This window comes from Echinops telfairi, unplaced genomic scaffold (genome assembly GCF_000313985.2).
Source record: "Echinops telfairi isolate 266 unplaced genomic scaffold, ASM31398v2 ScPeMD7_3533;HRSCAF=4204_1, whole genome shotgun sequence".
In the NCBI taxonomy this organism is placed as follows: domain Eukaryota; kingdom Metazoa; phylum Chordata; class Mammalia; order Afrosoricida; family Tenrecidae; genus Echinops; species Echinops telfairi.
In genome coordinates this window covers 13,242,375-13,263,889 of record NW_022107432.1, presented here as the reverse complement: position 1 = coordinate 13,263,889, position 21,515 = coordinate 13,242,375, and the positions used below count along the sequence as shown (strand labels likewise).

The 21,515-nt window shown below is 42.7% G+C and overlaps 1 protein-coding gene across 3 annotated transcripts in view; it reads left to right on the top strand.

Annotated features, from left to right (window-relative positions):
• The first annotated feature begins 513 nt into the window (after nt 1-513).
• EFHC1 (EF-hand domain containing 1) overlaps nt 514-21,515 on the top strand; it is a 60,494-nt gene continuing 39,492 nt past the window's right edge. The window contains exons 1-2 of one of the 3 annotated variants that reach the window (XM_045294896.1): nt 514-546; nt 12,020-12,241. In XM_045294896.1, the coding sequence (XP_045150831.1) occupies nt 541-546; nt 12,020-12,241 (228 nt within the window). In that variant the 5' untranslated portion in view covers nt 514-540. Of the gene's footprint in view, nt 547-8,985; nt 9,534-12,019; nt 12,242-21,515 lie in introns of those variants that run through there. The other 2 variants (XM_004696357.2, XM_045294897.1) reach the window with 2 other exon arrangements.

The window sequence follows — 21,515 nt, the reverse complement described above, 5'->3', positions numbered from 1 at the left end:
AAGAAAAACAAACAATAAGAATATTCTTAAAACCAGAGAAGACATTTCCTCTTGGAACAATCAAGTAATATCTGAGCACAAAGCAAATTTAAGTGGGTCAAGAGAGAAGTAAAGTGATCAAGTAGCATATACCCTGGTACAGTCCACCAGGGTCAAGATGAGCATAATCTCTGTCTGAGAGGAAAGCTGCTTGAGGCCCTCCCCTGTGACTAGAGATGATCTGCCAGAAACCCACTCCTACCAGACACTCTGCAGATGGATTTTTGTGTTCCCACCATCCTCCATAGCCTTCTACAAACTGGGTGTTCACAATTTAAGCTCTGACACATTTACCTTCATCATATTTGGATTTTGTTATTGTCCTCTTTCATACAGGCTGGTGTGCTTCCTCTGTGTGGACTTAGTTGACTTCTCGCTTGGATGGCTGCTTCTTTGAATACAAGCCTTTAAGACCCCAAATGCTATTCCAATTGATAGCCAGGCACCATCTGCTTTCTTTCCCACACTTGCTGTAGCACCCTTATCTTCAGTGATCTCTTCATGAAGGTGAGTATCAAGCAGGGTCATGTTATAACAACTAACCATTCTTGGATTAGAGCTAGAAGTATGTGGGAGGCCAGAATCCATCAGCTTGTCCCTGGGTTAAGAATGATTCTGGTTTACTTTGGCAGACATATTATAACCAATTCAAAAAACAAAACCAGCAACAACAAGCAAAAAAGGAAAACATTGTCAATTATCTCTTTAGAGTCTAAGACAATTGCATTGATAGCCTCATTAATTTATCCAACGATATCGAAATTAAGGCACTGTTGATATTAGGAGTTGATGCGAGTATAGTAGTCCAACTGTGAGCTGCAATCCATGAGTTGTTACTTTGTACAAATTGATTTCTTAATTGATTGAGCTCTGTTTACGTTGAGCATGGGCATTGGTGCGAGGGGGAAATTTCCTGCACCATATCTTACAGGGGCAGACCTTACCTTGCAGACCCAAACTTGCCGCATTAATGCAAGAGGAGCATTGAGGCACCAACGTGGTTCTGGGTCTCCTGTCATCAGACACCCACAAAGCCAAGGTCCAGTGACTGCCATTTCTACCGTTTGGGGTAGTCAGCCCTTACATCCTCTCCCACCAGGGAGAAGGCAGTGTTTCTGTGCTAATTGTAAATCGGATTTTTAAAAACCTGTACTTTGACTCCTCTGGACATTCAAATTGTGTTCCTTTCCATTGTTCTGCCTCCTATGAGAATTTCATTGGGAAACCTTACCCCACCCACCAACAATCCTGACCTTGCCCTTGTGGAATCTGTAATTTTTGAGACTTTTGTGGATTTACTTAGAATTCTCTTTCCCTTGGAAAAAAGTCATCGACTAGAGATAAGAAGCCAAACTAAGCGTGTTGACAAATCCCAGGTAGAGAAGCCTCCACAAGACTGAACTGGTCCAACCCAAAGTGGCGGGATTCTCTCCTTTTCCTCTTCCCATATTCCGTAAAGCTCAAAAGTGCCTGAGTGGGTCTTCTCTTTAGAGAAGAGTTTCTAGAGACCATGGTGTGATGTAATTGAATTCTGGAGAGCATCCAAACTGGCGAACACTCCCATTGTTCACACTCATTACACTCCCAGTACTTTCCATCCAGCTGGTGTATACCATTTCTCTCCATCAGAATGGACACACACACAAACACCCCAGTGTGCTATTTTTCCTGTGAATTGAAAACCACAGGATAAAAAAACCAAAGAGAAAACCAATTCTAGAGTAAAGCTAGCTCAGGCAAAATGCTGAAAGAGTCACAGGGTCACTGCAAGTGAGAATGGACACTGCCTCAGTGACTCGCAAATGTCTTCCACTAGAAGTCCCCTGGAGACACCAGCCAACATGAGGTCCTCTTTCAGGCAGGGCTTGCTGGCAGCTGGTGGGCCTTTACATTTTCTCCATTCTCCAAGCTTCAAAACACCTGCTAAAACCATGCACTGTCTCTCTGGCCTGCTAAGTGCAGGCTTGATGCTGGCATCGAGCCCCTTGCACCTACTGCTTTGGCTGTCCAGATGATCAGACTCCTGCCCACTCCTGTCTGAGTATATTGCACAAAGTTAGAAATAGAGCCGATCTAGGAGAATTTTCATATCAGAGAAAGATGGGATCTTAATTCCAAATCATCGCAGAACTTTTCTGCAGCCACTTTTGCTCTTTTCTTCACACACACACCCCTTATTCTTTAGCACAGAGGCAGCACTTCCTGGCTTCCTTAGTTTCTTGCCCATGGGTTTCTGGGACCACAAAGTAGACAAACACACCCGTGTCAGCCTACTTAACTAGCATTTTCTTCCAGGAATGAGAGGCATTTGAGGAGAGGGTGTGAGGGACAATAGGCTGAGGCATGACTCATCCTTTCTTCCATTCTTGAGTTCCCGCCCGACCCAACCTCTGGAATACAGACCCAAGCGCAGCCATGCCTAAATCAAGAAGGTTTCTCCCAAGTATGTGTTAGATTTAAAATAACATAATAAAGCAAAAGAACAGAAGCAACAATGACAACAAACCCTAAACAAAATTAGTTCATTCCAAGTCATGGCACCTCCATGAGGTTTTCGTTGGCTGTGGCTTTTTGGCAGCAGATTAGCAGGCCCAGTGTGCCTCTAGGAGGTTTGAACTACCAGCTTTGGGGTTAACAGCTGTGGTAATTACATAATCTGCTGCCAACTTGAGACTGTTATGAGTGAAGGGATGGGGTTTAGCCTATCAATCAGGTTGCAGCTTGATGACCTCATTTGGAGGTGCTACAAAGATAAAATAGCTCTCTGGAGGCATGGCACACTCACTCCCTGCAAGACATTGATAAGACACATGGAGCTACCCTAGAGCCTTGGAGCTGGAGACCCCCGCCAGTGTTGAGGTGCTTCTACCACCACTGGATCCACAAGACTTCCCACCCACTGGCCTGTGATCTTATGCATTCGGTGTCATTGCATGTGTTTCATGAGTCTGAAGAGGAATTTATAGATTGGTATCAGACACATGGGCTAATATTGGACTTATGGACTTGACCTGGACTGGGCTGAGATGTTTTCTCAATATTCAATTTCTCTTTTCTATAAAGCAATTTCTTATATACATATGAGCGTCTCTTTGGATTTCTGGATTTGATTCTCTAGTCAACCCAGACTAACACAATATCCTAGAGCTTAAACCATTTGTGCCACCCAGGGATTCTTTTTTATTTTTTATAAATCATTTCATTGGGAGCTGTTACAGCTCTTATGACAAGCCATATATCAATTGTATCAAGTACATTTGTACATATGTTGCCATCATGGGAAAACATTCATAAGGGTCAGCAGGCAGAAAGACCTGGAACTATTTATACACCCAGGGCTTCTAAGTGTGTTCTAATGGAACTTACTTTTATTGGGAAAGTGGGGAGGGAGGGTCCAGATAAGCATTACAGCTCCATGATTGTCATGAGAAGTCCGTGAAAATAGTGGTCAGTGACTGCAGGTGCTAAACCCAGAGCCTGAGCATCAATGAGGTGGAGACAAGTGGGAGAAGGACCTCCTCGTTGAGAGGTTAAATTTGCCATCTTGTATGATTCTCCTAGAGACTGGCTTCCATCGTTACTTGGTGGCTAAGATATGAGGCAGCAGACACTTTAAAAACTGTTCAACTTTTTATTGCTTTCAGTTATGCTAATCCTTTCATTAAAGTTCTTTTGTTTAATGCATTAAACATCTGCCTTAAGGTAAGCAAATGCTCTGAGTGTAGGGGGCTGGGGATGGCGGAGGATAGGACTAGAAAAGAGCAGGAACCAGCCAGAAGTAGTCAGGAGAGAGGAAGAGTTAATAGGAAGATAAAAAGAAAAAAACTCTGTGGGCAGAAGGTAATAAACAGCCACCTGCTTCAGGTGCCGCTTCGTGTTTGACTCAAGCTGCCACAGCTTTGTGGGTGAAAACCAACCAAAAATGTAAGGCGCTGACCACACGGGCAGTTAACTTAAGATACTGAGAAACAAGAAGTACTGAATGTGGTTTGCATGAGGCTCACTAGCCTTATCTTGCTCCTCACCTGGCTTATTATCAGAAATAGTTATGCAAATCGGATGCCTGCTCTCCACTTCAGACCTGCTGCTGCTGCAAAGGAAGGGCTGCTGTGGGGAGGGGAGGATTCGGACTCCTTGCTCCCGTAGAGGACAGAGCAGACCTTCTTCCTCGGATTCCGAATAGAGCTAGGTTTTCTCAACGTCATCTTTAAGGAGACAGGGTTTTCCTCCTTCTTTCTTCTTTCTTTCTTCCATTAAGCAGCTGGTGGGTTTATGGTGAGTTCAAACCACCCAGCTTTTGGTTAACAGCTGAGCACCTCACCATGGTTCCCCCAGGACTCCTCACTTCAGATTTAATGACTCTGACCCCCTGGACATCTGAATTTTAAACACCTCAACAAGGCACGCAGTTTCTTTTAAGGAAAAATATTTGAACAAATGCCTTTGGTCACTTGAAAGTACGGACTTTAACCCTTAAAACGGAGGTACAGCCCCTCGGGCCTAAGAACTCCATTCTGAATGGAACTGACATCTTCACTTGTTCGGATCTGAAGGACCACGTCAGCCCTGCTGGGACACGGAGAGCAAGAGTCAGGATTCTGATGTGGATGAGAAACCATTGAGGACATTTGTCAGGAAAGACTGCATACACAACTTGGAGCTAGAGAGAATACTAGTAGTCAAGCACTGTCCCAAGAGGTTGGGAAAAATAAAGCCATACAATTTGCCTCACAACTCTGGAACCGGAGTAAAGTAAAAGCCAATTAACTAAGTCTTAGTTTGAACTTTACTGTCTAAAACCAGAATATTCACTCACTGCAGGGCCTTTACCCTGTTTCTGCTGACTTTTTGTAAAATCTGATTTAAAGTAGAAGTATTCTCTTTGTAGAAGTATGCTTTTTGTGTTAGTCCGGGTAGACTAGAGAAAGAAATTCGTAGACACACTCATATAGGCTTATATACAATAGCAATTGAATATTGAGAAAATGTCCCAGCCCCGTCCAGATCAAGCCCATAAGTCCAATACCAGTCTATAAAGTCCTCTTCAGACTCACGAAACACATGCAATGACACTGAATGCAGGACGATCACAGGCCATTGGGTGGAAAGTCTTTTGGTTCCGTTGTGTCGTAAGCATCTCAGCGCTGGCAGGGGTCTCCACATGGCTCCTCCAGTTCCCAGGACACTGGGTCTATCAGCGTGGTGCCATGTGTCTAGTCAGTAGAGTGTCTCCAAGAGAGTGAGCAGAGAGAGAGGCGTACCTCCTGCCTCCAAGGAGGAAAATACAGGAGTCAAGAATTCTCAGGAGAAGGCCATGCCCACACAGAAGCTCCATTGGCTATGATCTGATTGACAGACTAGACTCCACCCCTTCACTCTGCATCCTCTCAAATTGACACCCGATTATGTAACTAACACACTTTTGTTTCTTTAAGATAAGAGGGACAAGCAAACGTGCAGAAAGCTGACCCAGGTGGCTCCACAGGATGCTAACTAATAGACTTGTTGTCAGGTACCTGAGTCAGCTCCATCCAGAGTATACAGCAGAATGAAATACCGCCCAGTCCTGCAATCCTTATAACGGTCCCTGTGTTTGAGCCCACAGTTGCAGCCACTGGGTCAATCTATCTTCTTGAGGCTCTCCCTCTTTTTCGCTGGCCTCCAGGGCCTGTTCTCTTGTGATAACAGGACCAAAGTGCAGGAGGTGGAATCTCACCATTCTCCCTTCTAAGGTGCATTCTGGTCGTACGTCTTCCAATGCAGATTTGCGCACCCTCGGGCAGTCCATGGCGTACTTAATATTCTTTGTCAGCGTGTAATCCAAAGCATTATTTTTTCTTTGGTCTCCTTTATTCATTATCCCGCTTTCCCATGGATGGAAAAATAAAAACAAACTCACTGCCATTGAGTTGACGCCAATTCATAGCAACCCTATCAGACAGGGTAGAACTGCCCCCGATGAGCTTCCCAGGCTGTAACTCTTTACAGAAGTCGAAGTCCCCATGGCTCGAGTCAGGCATATCTTACTTAGATCTCAAGTGCCATCCTTGTTTTTCAACAATTTGAAGATTGCAGTAATAGAAACTGCCTGCGTTGAGTTTAGAAAACTATAAATATTTATGGAAGTTAACTGCTATGTCTTTCTCTTAAGTATCTCTTGATAGGTTTAAACCACTGACTGACTTTTTGGTTAGCAGATGAGCACTTTAACCACTGTGGCACAGGGCCCCTATTAGTTGCTTTGTTGTTGTTGTTAGGTGCCGTCAAGTCAGTTCGGAACCCATGGAGACCTCATGCACACCAAAACCAAACACTGCTCTCTCCTGCACCATCCGCACAACTATTCCCGTGCTTGAGCCCATCCTTGCAGCCACTGGCGTCAATCCATCTTCCTCTTTTTTTCTGTTCCTCTATTTTACCCAGCATGATGTGCTTCTCCAGGAACTGGTCTCTCCTGACAACATTTCACAAATATGTAAATCGAAGTCTCGTCATCCTTGCCTTTAGGAAGCATTCTGCAGTTACTTCTTCCCAAAGCAAAGTTGTTTGTTCTCCTGTCAGTCGATGGTACTTTCAATATTCTGCATCAACACCATAATTCAAATACATCAGTTCTTCTTCAGTCTTCCTTATTCATCGTCCAACTTTCACATGCATATGAGGCAACTGAAAATACCACAGCTTGGGTCAGATGCACTGCAGTCCGCAAAGGCACCCTCCTGTTTTTCAATACTTTTCTAAACAGGTCTTGTGCAGCAGTTTTGCCCAATGCAACTCATATTTTGATCTATTGTCTGCTGCTTCCATGTGCATTGATTGTGGATCCAAGAAAGACAAAATACTTGACAATGTCGATCTCTTCTCTGTTTATCGTGCTTGCCTATTGATTCGGTTGTAAGGATTTTTATCTTCTTTTACAGTGTGTTGTGATCCATGCTGAATGCTGCAACCCTTGATTTTCATTAGCACGTGCTTCCAGTCTTCCTCACATTCAGCAAGCAAGGTTGCACAGTCTGCAAATCAAAGGTTGTTAGCAAGCCTTGCTCCCATCCTGATGCCCCCTTCTCCTTCATATAATCCAACTTCTTTCATATTTGCCCAGCAAACATTTTGAATAAGTATTATGAGAGGATACAACTCTGATGCACAAGTTTTCTGATTTTAAACCATGCAGGATTCCCTTGTTCTATTTGCATAACGGCCTCTTGATCCATGTTCAAGTTCCACAGGTGCACAATGAGGTGTTCTGGAATTTCCATTCTTTTCAATGCTATCCATAGTTTCTTATGATCCACACAAAGACTTTGCATAGTCAATAAAACACAAGTAAATATCTTTCTGGGATTCTCTGCTTTCAGCCAAGATCCCTCTGACATCAGCAATGATAGCCCTTGTTCCACTGCCTCTTCTGAATCTGGCCTGAACCTCTAGCAGCTCCCTGTCAATGTACTGTTTCAACCATTGTTGGATGATCTTCAACAAAATTTTACTTGCATGTTGCATTTGAGTATTTTGTTGGCTCACCATTCTTTGGAATGGGTACAAATATGGACCTCTCCCAGTCAATTGGCCAAGTAGTTGTCTTCCAAATTTCTTGGCATATGTGTTAGACAGGGTTCTCTAGAGAGATAAAACCAGATTGCTAATAATTAGATAGATAGATGATAGATAACACAATAAATAAACAGTTCAATTATAAAGCAGTTAGATAGATAGATAACACAACAAATAAACAGTTAAATTATAAAGCAGTACAAATGGCTCAGTACAACTCAAATGTGTTAGACAGTTGTGAGACACTGGCAGTCCTTCAAGTCTTGAGGGCCGCCAGGTAGTCTTCTGTAGAGAGAATTCAGGCTACCCCAGCATAGGCAGCAAACAGCAAGGCAGGTCACCAACAATCAGTCCCCAGCTCAAGAGATGTAAATTCCAATTGTGTGGCGAAGCCCAGGTCTTAAAGGAACCTCAAATTACAGTGACACAGTTCACAGGTTAGGTGTCCCACAGGTAGTGTAGCTTGCAAATTGAGGCACAGAACAAGCAAGACAGCCGCACACTGGTCCGATGATCAAAAAGCAAGACACAACAAAGGCGAGGCTCGCAGAGCCATTTATCTCTCCGCCCTTCAATTAATCCCACATGTGTTTATCGGCCAGGCTGGCACAATAAACTATTTCAGCATAGATGAGTCCGTACTTCCAGCATTTCAATTGCATATGCACTGATTAACTTAGTGATGTAAAAGAAGGATGTCTGGATCTAACATATTCCAAGAAGTTAGAGATTAATACTAGATTAAAGATTAATGTTAGAGATACTTGTCAGGTTCGAGGCAGATGTAAAGATACATTGTGGTTTTAACAACCTCCACCACTCAGCATTTTTATCCCCCTTTTTGAAACCCACTTCACCTGCAGCACTAAGCCTTTGTCTTTTCCACCTGATACAAATTTCGATGTTCTCCCTGCAGTTTGGAACACTTCAGCACGCTGCTTGGATGCTTGTGTGCCTCCTAGTTCTGCAAATATCTTTATCTTTCAATAAACTTTGATTACCTGCAGTGTTTCACTAAAACGAACAAGAGTGAGAATGTTCGTAAAGCTGCTATTTCACCTCACCTAATTTATTTGCTGCTTTTTCATGCTTCATATGTTTTATTTTTAGGAGCTGCATTTCCCTGTGTGTATCTGACCTGTCCATTGCAGTTTAAGGTTCATGTACCGGATTCCCTCAACAAATATTGAGCACCATGCCCGGTGGGGCCTAAACTCGGCTGGCTGGCAAGAACCAGGAGGCCTCTGAACCTGAACCTCTGACAAACAGAATAAATAAATCAGACAGGGGGTGAGGGGTGGGGTGGGGGAGAAAAATTAGCCCTAAGATTAGGAGTGGGTTAGTTGCATTCGCTCATTAAACTCTCTGAGCAAAAGAAATCCAATTTATGAATCATCTGTGACCTCCGTTTCCAAGAAGCAGAGGGACTAGGGTGTCGGTAGCGTTTTTTAATCCAAACAAAAATTTACACCAGTGTGAATTGAAATGAGCCCTCTTTTGCAGAACTAGAAGAAAAAAGTGCCTGGGCTTAGGGTGCTGGCAATGAAAGGGGTGGAGGGAAGGATGGCGGTTCCCTTTTCTGAACTCAATTTAGGGCCTGTTTCGACCCCTAGATTTAATTGCCAGAGAATGGCCTCCCTCAGCCGCCCAATAGCTGTGGCACCCGGCGGGGAGGAGGGAAAAGGAAGGCAAGCGTCAGCGCCATCAACACTCGGATCCTCCCAACAGCTGATTCCTGAGCACTGCGCACGCGCAGACCCAGCGGCCAGGCGCAGAATGTTTGGCGTTTCCATGGAGTATCGAGGGACCCGCGGCCCCAGCCAGGCAGCCCGGGCGGACTCAGCGGCACGGAGGAGGCGCGGGTTAAATCGGCTGCGAGGATGTCCCACCCGGTGCACGGCCTGCCCTTTCTCCCAGGCTCGTCCTTTACGGACTCCACGGTGAGGACTCGCTGCCCACCTTCCAGTAGCTTCGGGGTCTTTCGCTGACTGCTCCTCCGTCCTCCTTATTCGGGTCTGTGCGCTCCCTTCACACCTGGCCATGCGCTCAAGTTCCCTTGCAATTCTGTCGGTCACCTCCAAGGACCACCATCCTTCCTCCACCTTTGGGCTCCCTCCCGTGCATTTCTCCAGTTTTGCTTTTCCACTTGCTCTCGATCTTATCCTCTGGGTTGGTGCATCGTGCCTTGGTACCCCGTTCCTCCATTCTGGGCTACTACTCTTTCTAGATCACATGGCTCCCCACTTTGCTCCCCTGCTCCCCCAGGGTTCTTTCCTGAACTCATTCTCCCACACCGCACCTTGCGTCTTCATCCCTTCATCCCTAACCGCCCGCCATCTCCACCCAGGCCTCGGCCCTTGGGGTATGCCCCGTCCCAGTCAGTCAGGGTCTCCACCTTCATCCTCATTTCCACAGCCCTGCCCCAAACCACCAGGCGACCTGGTGGTGAAGTAGATTTTGCAAGGTCAGGAGTTCAAAACCACAAGGCGCTCCGATGGAGAAAGACTTTCTGCTTCCCTAAAGTGTTACCATCTCAGAAATGCCCAGGGGCAGTCCCACCCTGCCCTATAGGGTCACTTTGAGTCGGAATCCATTCGATGGCAGTGAGTTCGATCCTACCCACCCTCCCCAGATCCCATTTTTCCTTGACCAATCCCTTCCTCTTCTGAATCCCAGAGCCAGTACTCAATCCCTACCCCCACCCCAATTCCACATCCTGTATTACACAGCCTCTCCACTCATTCTCTTCTTTCTGCCACGGCCTTTCTGCAGCCCCCGCCCATCTCTTCCAGCTTCTAGGCAACTCGGCCCATTAGCAGCCCGCGCGGCTACTTTTTCGACAGTCTAGATTCCACTCTCTCCTCATCTTCATTTTTCTTCTTCCTTGGCTACTGTTTCTGAGAAGGCAGACTTTCAGCATTTGCCCATCTCCCTTCCAAGACATACTTCCCTGGTTACATGCCAATTCCCCCAACCACCATTGATTGCATACTCTAGCGTTTTTTACCGTTACATTTCTTCGTAAAAATTCCTATTTAGACTTGCTTTGTCTCTTCCCCCAAACCTTAAGCGTTTCCTATCCCGTCTCTAGACAAAACTGAAAACGATAAACTTGTGCTTATAACTGTTTTCTCCCATGACAAAACTCTTTAGTATTTATTTTAATTCTGACAGGATTACTGAAATGTATGTTTTAAAGGTCAGCACTAGAGTCAATAGATGGTAGGCTGATTATCCTAGATAAGCAAAAAGTATATTTATGTCATTTAATAATTTATAAACTTACAAGATTAAGATAAAATGCTTAACTGATTTCTTTGGGAGAATGAATTTGAACTTAAACAATATATGATGGTGAATTATAAATTATATACATATAACTTGGAAAGTAAAGAGCAAAAAATTACATCAAACTCAGTACATTCATTTCGAGTAATGTTTACTTCCAATATTTTTCATAGTTGATCTTTCATATTTTCCAATTACCCTTTGAAAACATGTTCATTGTCTTAAAATAAACCTAATCAAAAATATATAATATAAACAGTCCACAAAGCCGGTCTCTTTTCATGTTTTTTTATTTGCATTTGCAATAGACATAAAACCTTCATGATGCTTTTTTAAGCCTACTAAGAACCATTTTTCTTGCTGCAAGGTGGTAAGTATTCACTAACAGAACATTTCTCATTTCTACAGCCTTCACATGTACAGTCTAGTGACACCGCTCTCATCATATTGTTCAACCATCACTGTTAGCTTTCAAACCAATATTTTAATAACTACTTAATAGTCTATTGAATGAGCCATCATTTGCATCTTCATACAATATTTGCCTTTTAGGTGATTTCCAACACTCTATTATTGTAGTTAACATTACCATGGGCCATTTTGGCAGTTTCCCCCCATAATTTTGGATTATATCCTTAAAATTGGGTGAAACTATTGGGTTCAGTATTTTAAGTATAATGTTCTGTTATTTTCCTCAGAACTATATGGTTCTATCTGATACCGTAGCATGAAGGACTTTTCATGTGAGGTAAGAATAAAGCTCCAGAAGCAGATCCTTTAAGTCCCGTGGTTCGAAACCCTCAGATAAGATGGAAAGTAAAGAGTAAAAGATGAGAAGCATCAAATGACTAGGAAATGAGATAATATTTTAGCCTCTCATGAAAGGTGAGCCACTAGTTAAATTGATTTTTACAAAGCAATTCTTTATTCTGTATTATACGCTCACATCACTCCTTCCTTCCATATTTCAGGCCATGTGTTTTAGCATAAAATACTAGCACATTTTAAGGTAAATAAATTTGTTGATGTGCCTTGTGATGCTTATACCCAGAGGCCTACGTTATTGTTCTATTAAGTTAGCTCTTTTATAACAAATTCATGTTTATTACTACTGACACCCTTTTGTTGTCTCCTTCAGAAAACAGCCTTCCATAGAAGCCAGACGCTGGGCTACAGGAATGGCTATGCAGTTACTCGACGTCCAACAGTTGGGATAGGTGGACAGCGGCTCCCGGTCAACCAGCTGTCCCAGGACGCGCTTGATGAGCTGGCCAATATGAAACCAGCACTAACTTATGGACAACCTAAGCAGGCCCCTCCTGCTGCTTTTCTTCCTGCACATGTGGCTTTTGATAAAAAGGTATCATCTAGGTTTTATGATATAACTTGAATTCAGGTTTCTGAGGGCCAACTGCTTGCAAAAACCAACAAACCACAGTACTCACTTGGGGGGGGGGGATTTTTTTGGTCCATTGCCTCAATCCTTACTCACAGACAGCTGACCTAGGAATTATATGACTAAAGAAAGAGGCTTTCTTTGATCAGGGAGCCAATTACACAAAGTAAATATAAGAACTTCCCCGTAGACATCGCTGGACTATTTTCCAAACACAGTTAAAGAAAAGTGGAATGAGTTCTGAATTATTGTTTAATAGAACAAAGTGTTCTTGCATTGTGGGAGTACTTGAGTGGAGGTCCAATGTCCATCTGCTACCTTAATACTAAGCCTATAAATATATGCACATAGATTTATTTCCCTATCATTGGATATAAATGTATGTACATATGTACATGCCTGTATTTAGACCTCTATAAATGCCCTTTGTCTCCTAGTTCTTTCCTCTATTTCCTTTTACTTTCCTCTTATCATGCTCAGCCTTCATTTGGGTATCAGTAATTCCTCTCCTTTAAATTACCTTTGATCAAAAACAAGACAGAGCAAAACAAAGCAACAAAAGAAAACAAAACAACAGCAACAACAAAAAACCAATGACAAAAAAGAGAAAAGCCTGTAAATAGTTCAAGGTCTGTTTGTTGACCTTTAGGAGAGTTTTGCAGTCGAGTCTGATGGGGTGCCACTCCCTGGTCCCAAAGTCTATTTTTGGTATTCCCTCAGGACTTCCTTGCTCTGGTCCCCTTGCTGTTCTGTTGCACGCCCTTAGTGTTTTGCCTCAGTGTGGTAGGGTCAGATCAGGTGTAGTTCCCACACTGGTTTTTCAGTGTTGTTCCCGATAGTGCTATGGGTCAGTGAGGGATGTCGTGTCTCATAGTGGGGCCGGTCATATGGTTCTCTCTGTGGATTGCCTGCTCTGAGCAGGGATATTGTCCTCAAGGCTCGGTGGGCCAGGATGTGCTCCATTCTCTCTTCTTACCCCTTCGTTTGCTCCTGTGTGCTCTGAGCAAGCGTCCCTCTCCCTGAGCTGCAGCTTCAGTGCTCTCCTCTGAAGTGAATTCTTTTGGGGGGAAGGGTCACTTGCCTTATTTCTATCTGCATTGTTTTTTGCATACCATCCTTGCTCTCCCTTAATAATAAGCCTCCTCTTTTCACCCAGGCAAAGTCACTCTAACCCAGACATGCTGAAGAATCAGTGTTGCGGCTTTTGAGAAACTCGCATATCACTGTAACCCTCATCAGTTAAATATCCAAAAGATTTGTGTGTAAAATAGGGTGCAAGAACTACTGACTATTGATATTCTCTCTCTTAATGTGCTCCTCTCCTGTTTTTTTCTTCTTTTTTAATCTTAATTTTTCGTGTGTGTGTGTGTGTGTGTGTGTGTGTGTGTGTGAAATTAAGTCTATACCATTTTCATCCATCCAGTCAAAGCTTGTTAAGTGTCTACTGTAACCTAGAGGATGGGAGTACAAAATAATGTGGTGGAAGAATATGCTTTTGATGTTAGTAATTTTTAATGTACTAACCAGATTCCTTATTAGGCTCTCTTCCACATCTCTGTGGCCTCCTTTCAGAGGCCCATGTCACACATCATTCATAGAAGCTAACCCTCAACTCCACTGGACAGTGTAAATGACATATGGGTATTGATTATATTCACAGACGTGCCCAAACTAAGAAAACAAAACAAAACTCACTGCCATTGAGTCATTGATGACTCATAGCGACCCCTGTGGGTTTCCTGTTGTAACTGTTCACAGGAGTAGAAAGCCCAGCCTTTCTCCCACTCAGCTGCTCGTGGTTTCGAACAGCAGACCATGTGGACCACAGCCCCACATGTAACCACTGTACCGTCCTGCTCCTGAACAGCATGCCAGGCACTGAAAATTCAGTAGAGAAAGGAAAGAGATGAAATTACAAGAGAAGAATGAGAAGGGCATTTAATGCTTTTAGCAAGATGTAAACCGGGATGTTCAACTTTTACTGAAAAGAACAGTAAATGATTAATAAGGTAGAAAGTGATACACTGGTAAGTATCATTAGGAAGTGCTCATGATTTTTTGGGAAGGAGAAACTGTGCTAGAGTGAGTAGGAAATAGCCTTTCTGTTTCTGTTTCTTTCTTTCTTTTTTCTTTTTACTTAAAAAAAATCATTTTATTGGGGGCTCATACAACTCTTATCACAATCCACACATACGTCCATTGTGTCAAGCACATTTGTACATTCGTTCCAATCATCAATCTCAAAACATTTTATTTCTACTTGAGTCCTTGGTATTAGCTCTTCTTTTTTTTAATCATTTTATTAGGGGCTCATACAACTCCTATCACAATCCATACATACATCAATTGTGAAAAGCCCATTTGTACATTCATTGTCCTCATCATTCTCAAAACATCTGCTCTCCACCTAAGCCCATGGCATCAGCTCTTCCCTGTTTCTGTTTCTTTGTTATAGGAGCCCTGGTTACACATTAGGCTGTGATCCATAAGGTCAGCAGTTCAAAACCACCAGGCTCTGCATGGGAGAAAGATGGGGCTTTCTACTCCCTTAAAGAGTTACCATCTCAGAAACTCACTGAGGCAGTTCTACCCTGTCCTATAAGGTCACTATGAGCTTGGTTTTGGTCAGATGGTGTCTTATACTAATTATTGGAACTTGATTTATATCCATGTAATATTATTCACAAATAATGCTGGTGGTGGAGTGATTAAAGTGCTCCTTGCTAGCTGAGAGGTTGGCAGTTTGAACCCACCAGCTACTCCCTGGGAGAAAGATGTGGCAGTCTGCTTCTGTAAAGATTCCACCAGTGGAACATTTCTACTATTTCCTATGGGTTGCTGTGAGTCAGCGTGGGTGGATGGTAATACTATGCACATGAAGTTCTAAGGCTGGGCTTCAAACAATTTGAAAAGGGTTGAGCAACTGCTGTGCTAAACAAGGGCTGCTGTGGATGGGTGCCTGGCCAACAGTCCTCTGCCCCAATCAGGCTCCTGGACTTTTAAGAGGAAAGACTGAGGCAGGATTTTCGGAGAACAATGTCATTGGTAGGACTTAGGAGAGCAGTGCACATTCAAAACCTTGTAACCATGTAACCAACTTGGAGCAAGGTACAGCTATTTGCTTATTCAAAACACTCACTGCCATCAATTCACTCCCAACTCATAGCGACCCTGTAGGATAGGGCACAACTGCCCCCCGGTGGGTTTACGAGACTGGTAATTCTATTTTCCTATTCATTTTATTTGTATCATCACAATATCTAGATAATAGGTTCCCAAAATTATTTGGACTATGGCCTTCTTGACCAAAAATACTTACTTTTATTCTATAGCCCATAATCCAGGATAAATTATAAGTATCTGCTTTATAGCCCCCGCTTCCCTGTATCATTCCAGCATCCCCCCAAGGGGTCGGTATCACCCACTTTGGGAAACACTGTTCTAGATACATACTTTTTTACATATATACCAAGGTAGCAAGTAGGTCCTATTCTTTATAGATAGTTTTGAAACTAAGTTGTTTTTTTCTTTTTGTGAAAAGAGAATTAGTTTTCTGGAATTAGAGTTCAAATTTCCCTAGAATACCCAGTGATCCACTTAATTGCCAACATATAGGCCCATAGCCTGGAAATTCCTTGGACTATTTCTCATCCTCGGAATATGAGTTCATTTCTTACTTAAGTGATAAAACACGAGACATCTGATGTGAATGGCCTCATCTCTTCTTGCTCCCACACAATGATGACCCACTGTATTTCATTTCTGAGGCTGTCTACTTTGCTTTGGTCTTGATGTTGTTATTCCTTCATCTTCTTTCATCTTCAATCTCTCACCTACTTCTATTAAACACACACTAGTGTCTACTACTCTACATGGAAACCTGCCCTAAAAAACCCTTCTGCGCCCTGTGAATCCTGTCAGCCTTGGGACTTCATTCCTTACTGGACTGCCTGATCTCTTCCAAGTATGACTTCTTTCCACCCCTTAGCCCCAAGCTACTTTTCCCTAGGTAGCCAGTATTTATTTTTTCATCCTTTTGGCAAACATAGATCACTTTCCTTTGCTAGAATCTTTGACGTATTTGCAACAGCTGACCCTGTTGACTCTCCCTTCTTCTTTGCAACGCAACTCATCATGAGCTCCCCTGACGGCATCCTCCCGGCTTTGCACCTCCTGTCTGGTTGTCCCTCCTCTGGTCTCCCAGGCTCCTCTCAATTCTTAACTATAAACACGGTCAAAGTTCTGTTCTTCTTCTTTATACTAGCTTCTTTGGAAATCTCACCCACTCTGGAGGTATCAGCTTTCTCCTCTGTGTAGACACCTGTTAGATATTATTTTCAACTCTGACCACCTCAAAACTCTGGAACTGTATCTCACTGCCAGGGAGATGCCATCACCTGGATGAGCCATCGACACCTCATGGTCTGTTTGCATCAACCTGAGCGTATCACGTTTCCCCCCAGGCCTGCTCTTCCTCCGTGGTTTTACCAGGAAATCCATGTTTGAAACCAGAGCCATCGTTGCCTTTTTCTCCCCTTTAGGCACCACATTCAATGCTTTTCTAAGTTAAGTATCTCTCACTTCCCATCCTTGTACCACTTTCATATTTCAAACAAGCAATATAATTCACTTGAACTGTTACATCTGGCTCCTACTTGCTCTTTGTGTCTAATTACATCATTTCTCTGAGAAGATACCTTTAGGGGCTCTCACTAACTTTTGAATATAATTCATACTCCTCAGCTTGGCCTTCTCAGATAGACTTTTTCTGTCCTTTGCTCCTCTTTCTAGATATAGTCCTCCACTTTCTTCCACCCACCTCTTATTCCAACTGGAAGTAATTTCCAGAATTTCCCTGACTCTATCCTACTTCCCTGTATCTGCTTGACATCCTTTCTCTTCCTGGGACACCCCTCCCCTTGAATATTCATACACTAACAGTTCTTCAAAACCCAGCACAGGCATCATATTTTTCTTTTTCATCATTTTATTGGGGCTTGTACAATTCTTATCACAATCCATACATCCATCCTTGGTGTCAAGCACATTTGTACAGCTGTTGGCATCATCATTCCCAAAACATTTGCTTTCTACTTGAGCCCTTGGCATCACTTCTCATTTTTTCCTCTCCTTCCTCCACTTTCTTTCCCTTATGAACCCTTAATAATTTATAAAAAAAATTTCATGTCTTACACTGACTGATGTCACCCTTCACCCACTTTTCTGTTGTCCGTCCCCCTGGGAAGGGGTTGTGTGTAAATCATTGTGATCCGTTCCTCCTCTCTCCCCCAACTTTCCCTTTCCCCTCCTGGTATCGCTACTCTCATTATTGGTCCTGAGTGGTTTATCTGCCCTAGATTCCATGTTTCCAGCTCTTTTCTGTACCCATATACGTGCTCTCGTCTAGCCAGATTTGTAAGGTAGAATTGGGATCATGATAGTGGGGGGGAGGAAGCATTAAAGAACTAGAGGAAAGCTGTATGTTTCATCCGTGCTATACTGCACCCTGACTGACTCCTCCCCTCCCCGCGACCCTTCTGTAAGGGGAAGACATCATCTTCTTCATGAACCTGTATAATCACTTCAACCAACTTCAGCTACTTTCATCTTCCAAACACCCATAATTTACTTTAATTAGTCTTTTGTCACTCCCTACTTTCTACTAGTTATTTATAATAATAGACTGTAAGCTCCTGAAAGTATACTAAGGATACCTTAGTATGCTTTTTCTACTTTCAAGGGTAACTCAGAACAGTTTCTATGCCTCAAATCTGTTTGCTGGCTTTTAGGTTGTCAGATCTTGTCAGTAGTAATGTCTTTGTAACAAATCCAATGGATGTGTACTTTGCCTTTCAACAGAATTTGATGGACTTGACACTTCCTTGGCATATAGGACGCCCCACTCTTCATTCTCCTCCTACCTACTTTCCGGAACCAGGCCTTCTTCTCTTTCTTTGCATGCTTCTTCCCCCATTTTTAGACCCTAGAATTCAGTTCCTATGAATTTGCTCCTCAGTCTCCTTCTCTTACTACATTATCTTTAGCTGGACCCTCACCTGTAAGCCCTTGTTTCAAAAATACACTGACATGACTTAGATTTAGCATAGTGAACATCATGAGTCAGAACCACCTCCTGGAAACCTGTTTTAATCAGTTTTAATTTTTAATCAGTTTTAATCAGTCCAGTGCCTGTTACCACTGTCTAGTTAGCTGCCATAGCCCCTGGCTCAGAGTCATCTTTTAGCTTCTTTGGTTCTTTTGTCCCTTGCAACCACATCCAACCTGTTAACAAACATTGCCATGTCTGCATATGCAACGTGTATGTTAGGCATTAATGAAGCTGAAATGGACTGGGAGTGGCTCTTTTGAATCATACAGGTGATTTAGTGTGCCAGGGATGACAAATTTAGGAGGAATAGTAGTGTATCCATCATCAAAAAGAATAGTTTAAGATCTATCTTGAAGTATAATGCTGACTGAGATAAGATAATGTCTACATATACCTACGAGGATGTCCAATCAATACAATTATTATTCAAATATATGCACCAACCACTAAAGCTAGTGATGCAGAAATTGAAGAGTTCTTCAGTCTAAATTGATCAAACATACAATCAAGAAGTATTGATTATTATTGGTGATTGGAATGCAAAAGTTGGGAACAGAGAGGAAGGACAGTAATTGGAAAATATGGTGTGGTGATAGAAGTGAAACCAGATATTGCATGATAGAATTTTGCAAGGCCAACTTTATCTTTGCAAACATCTTTTCAACAACATAAACAGTGACTATACACAAGGACCTCACCAGATCGAATACACCAGAATCAAATTGACTACATCTTCAGAAAGAGATGGTGGAAAAGTTCAACTTAGCTTCCAATACGAGGTGCTGGCCAACTGTGGAACAGCCCGCCAATTGCTGAGATGTAAGTTCAGGTTGAAGTTGAAGAAAATTAAAACAAATCCATGAGAGCCAAATTATGACCTTGAGAATACTCCACCTGACTTTGAGAACATTTCAAGAACATATTACACACACGGAACAATAATGACAGAAGACCCAATGTGCTATTGGATGACATCAAGAACATCAGACACAAAGAAAGCAAAAGGTCATTAAAAAGACAGGAAAGAAAGACAAGATCAAAGTGGCTTTCAGGCGAGGCTCTGAAACCTGCTCTTGATTGTAAAGGAGCTAACGCAAACAGAAGAAATGATGAAGTAAAAGAGCTGAATAAAAGATTTCAAAGGGCATCCCAAAAAGACAAAGTGAAGTGTTATAATGAAATGTGCAAAGGCCTGAAGTTAGAAACCAAAGAAGATCACACTCAGCATCCATCAAGCTGAAAGAACTGAAGCAAAAATTCAAATCTCATCTTGCGATAATGAAAGATTCTATGGGAAAAATACTGAACAATGCAGGAAGCATCAAAAAGAGATGGAAGAAACACACAGTCACTGTGCCCTGTCCTCTGGTTAGCTATAAGCCAGCTTTGGGCTCAATGGCACTGAGTGAGTACCAAAAACCTGGCCGGACTGTCAGCCCTTTCAAGAGGCAGCATATAATCAATAACTGATGGGTCTAAGCAAAGTCCAAGCTGCAGTAAAGGTAATATAAAGGTGATATCGGAAAAACAAGACTCCATGAATCAAGGGAATCCCAATTGAAATGTTTCGATAAGCTGATGAAGCATGGGAAGCATGTACTTCTCTATGCCAAGAAATTTGGAAGACAGCTGTCTTGGCCAACTGACTGGAAGAGATCCCTATTTGAAGTTGTCAAAGATTGTGTTTTGCTTGGATCCACAGTCAATATTCATGGAAGCAGCAGCTAAGAAAGCGAACAACATATTACATTGAGCAGATCTCCTGCACAAGACCCCTTTGACGTGTTGAAGAGAGTGTCTCTTTGAAGACTAAGAGGCGCCTGACCCAAGCTAGTGTGTTTTCAATTTCCTCTTACATGTATGAAAGTTGGACAATGAATAGGGAAGACTTACAGAAGAACTGATGCGTTTGAATTGTGGTGCTAATAAAGAAAATTAAAAATACTGTGGGCTGCCGGTAAACAAAACAAATCTGTCTTGAAAGAAGTATTGCAAGAATGCTCCTTAGAAGCAAGGATGACTTTGGACATGTTCAGAAAACATGGAAAAGGACATCCGGCTCTGTAAAGTGGGGAGGCGGGCAGGGAGGGCAGCCCAAAAGAGGGAAATGGAATACCACTGTGGCTGCAACAATGAACTCAAATATGAAGATGATCAGGATAGCATTCGACCTGGCCATGATTCTCTCTGTTGTGCACAGGGCTTTTATGCATCAGAACGGACGCAACAGCAGCCAAAACCACCGCCAACAGCCATTTCTGCCTCTAAAATATTACACAGAACTGTCTGCTACCAGCATTACTATGAATTCACTTTCCACAGAGCAGCCTGGCTTATACAGTGAAGCTTGTGCAAGTTGTCACTCCACGGGCTGCCCTGTTTTTCTAATGTCTCAAAAGTTTTTCACCTCTGGCAGGGTGCAATCTTAGCACTTCTATGACTCCTTGTAGTAGGCAATGGTTTACATGACCTTCTCTCATAGGTTTTTGTCTTTTAGAAGTTCTGAGTTTTGTAGGCTTGACTGTATTTAAAAAAAAAAATAAAGTTCAAATTATGTCACAGTTTTGACCTAACACACTCCCATGACTTCCCCATCATATGTGGACTAAAAGCCAACCGTCTTATCCCTCCTGGAGTTGGCCAACCTATTGATTCTTGGACTGCTTTTCTGCATTCCTAGGTGCTTAGTGCCACTGCACTTACTGTAATCATTTCCTTAAAATGACAGCACTTAACCACCTCCCGCCCCAAGTCAGGGCCTTTGCACATGCCGCTCCCCAGCCTGGATAACATTTCCTCTGCCCTTCAGTGGCTGCCTCCATCTCAGCCTCTGTGTGGCTTACAAGACATCTAGAGCTGCCCTACCTACTAAAGCAGCTCCTCCCTGTTTTTCTTAACCACTTCCTTTTCTTTGTTTTCTTCATAGAATTATTTTATAGCTTTATTGCTGGTTTTCTTTTATCTTTTTAATGTTTATCTGCCCTACCTGATTATTTGCCTCACAAGGACAGGGCCTTATTCTATGATATTAGTTGGATATTATATGCATTATTAATTAACAAATAAATTTAGTTTGCTGTCTGTATTACTGTTGAAAACAAGCTGAACATGTGACACACATAGATTTAA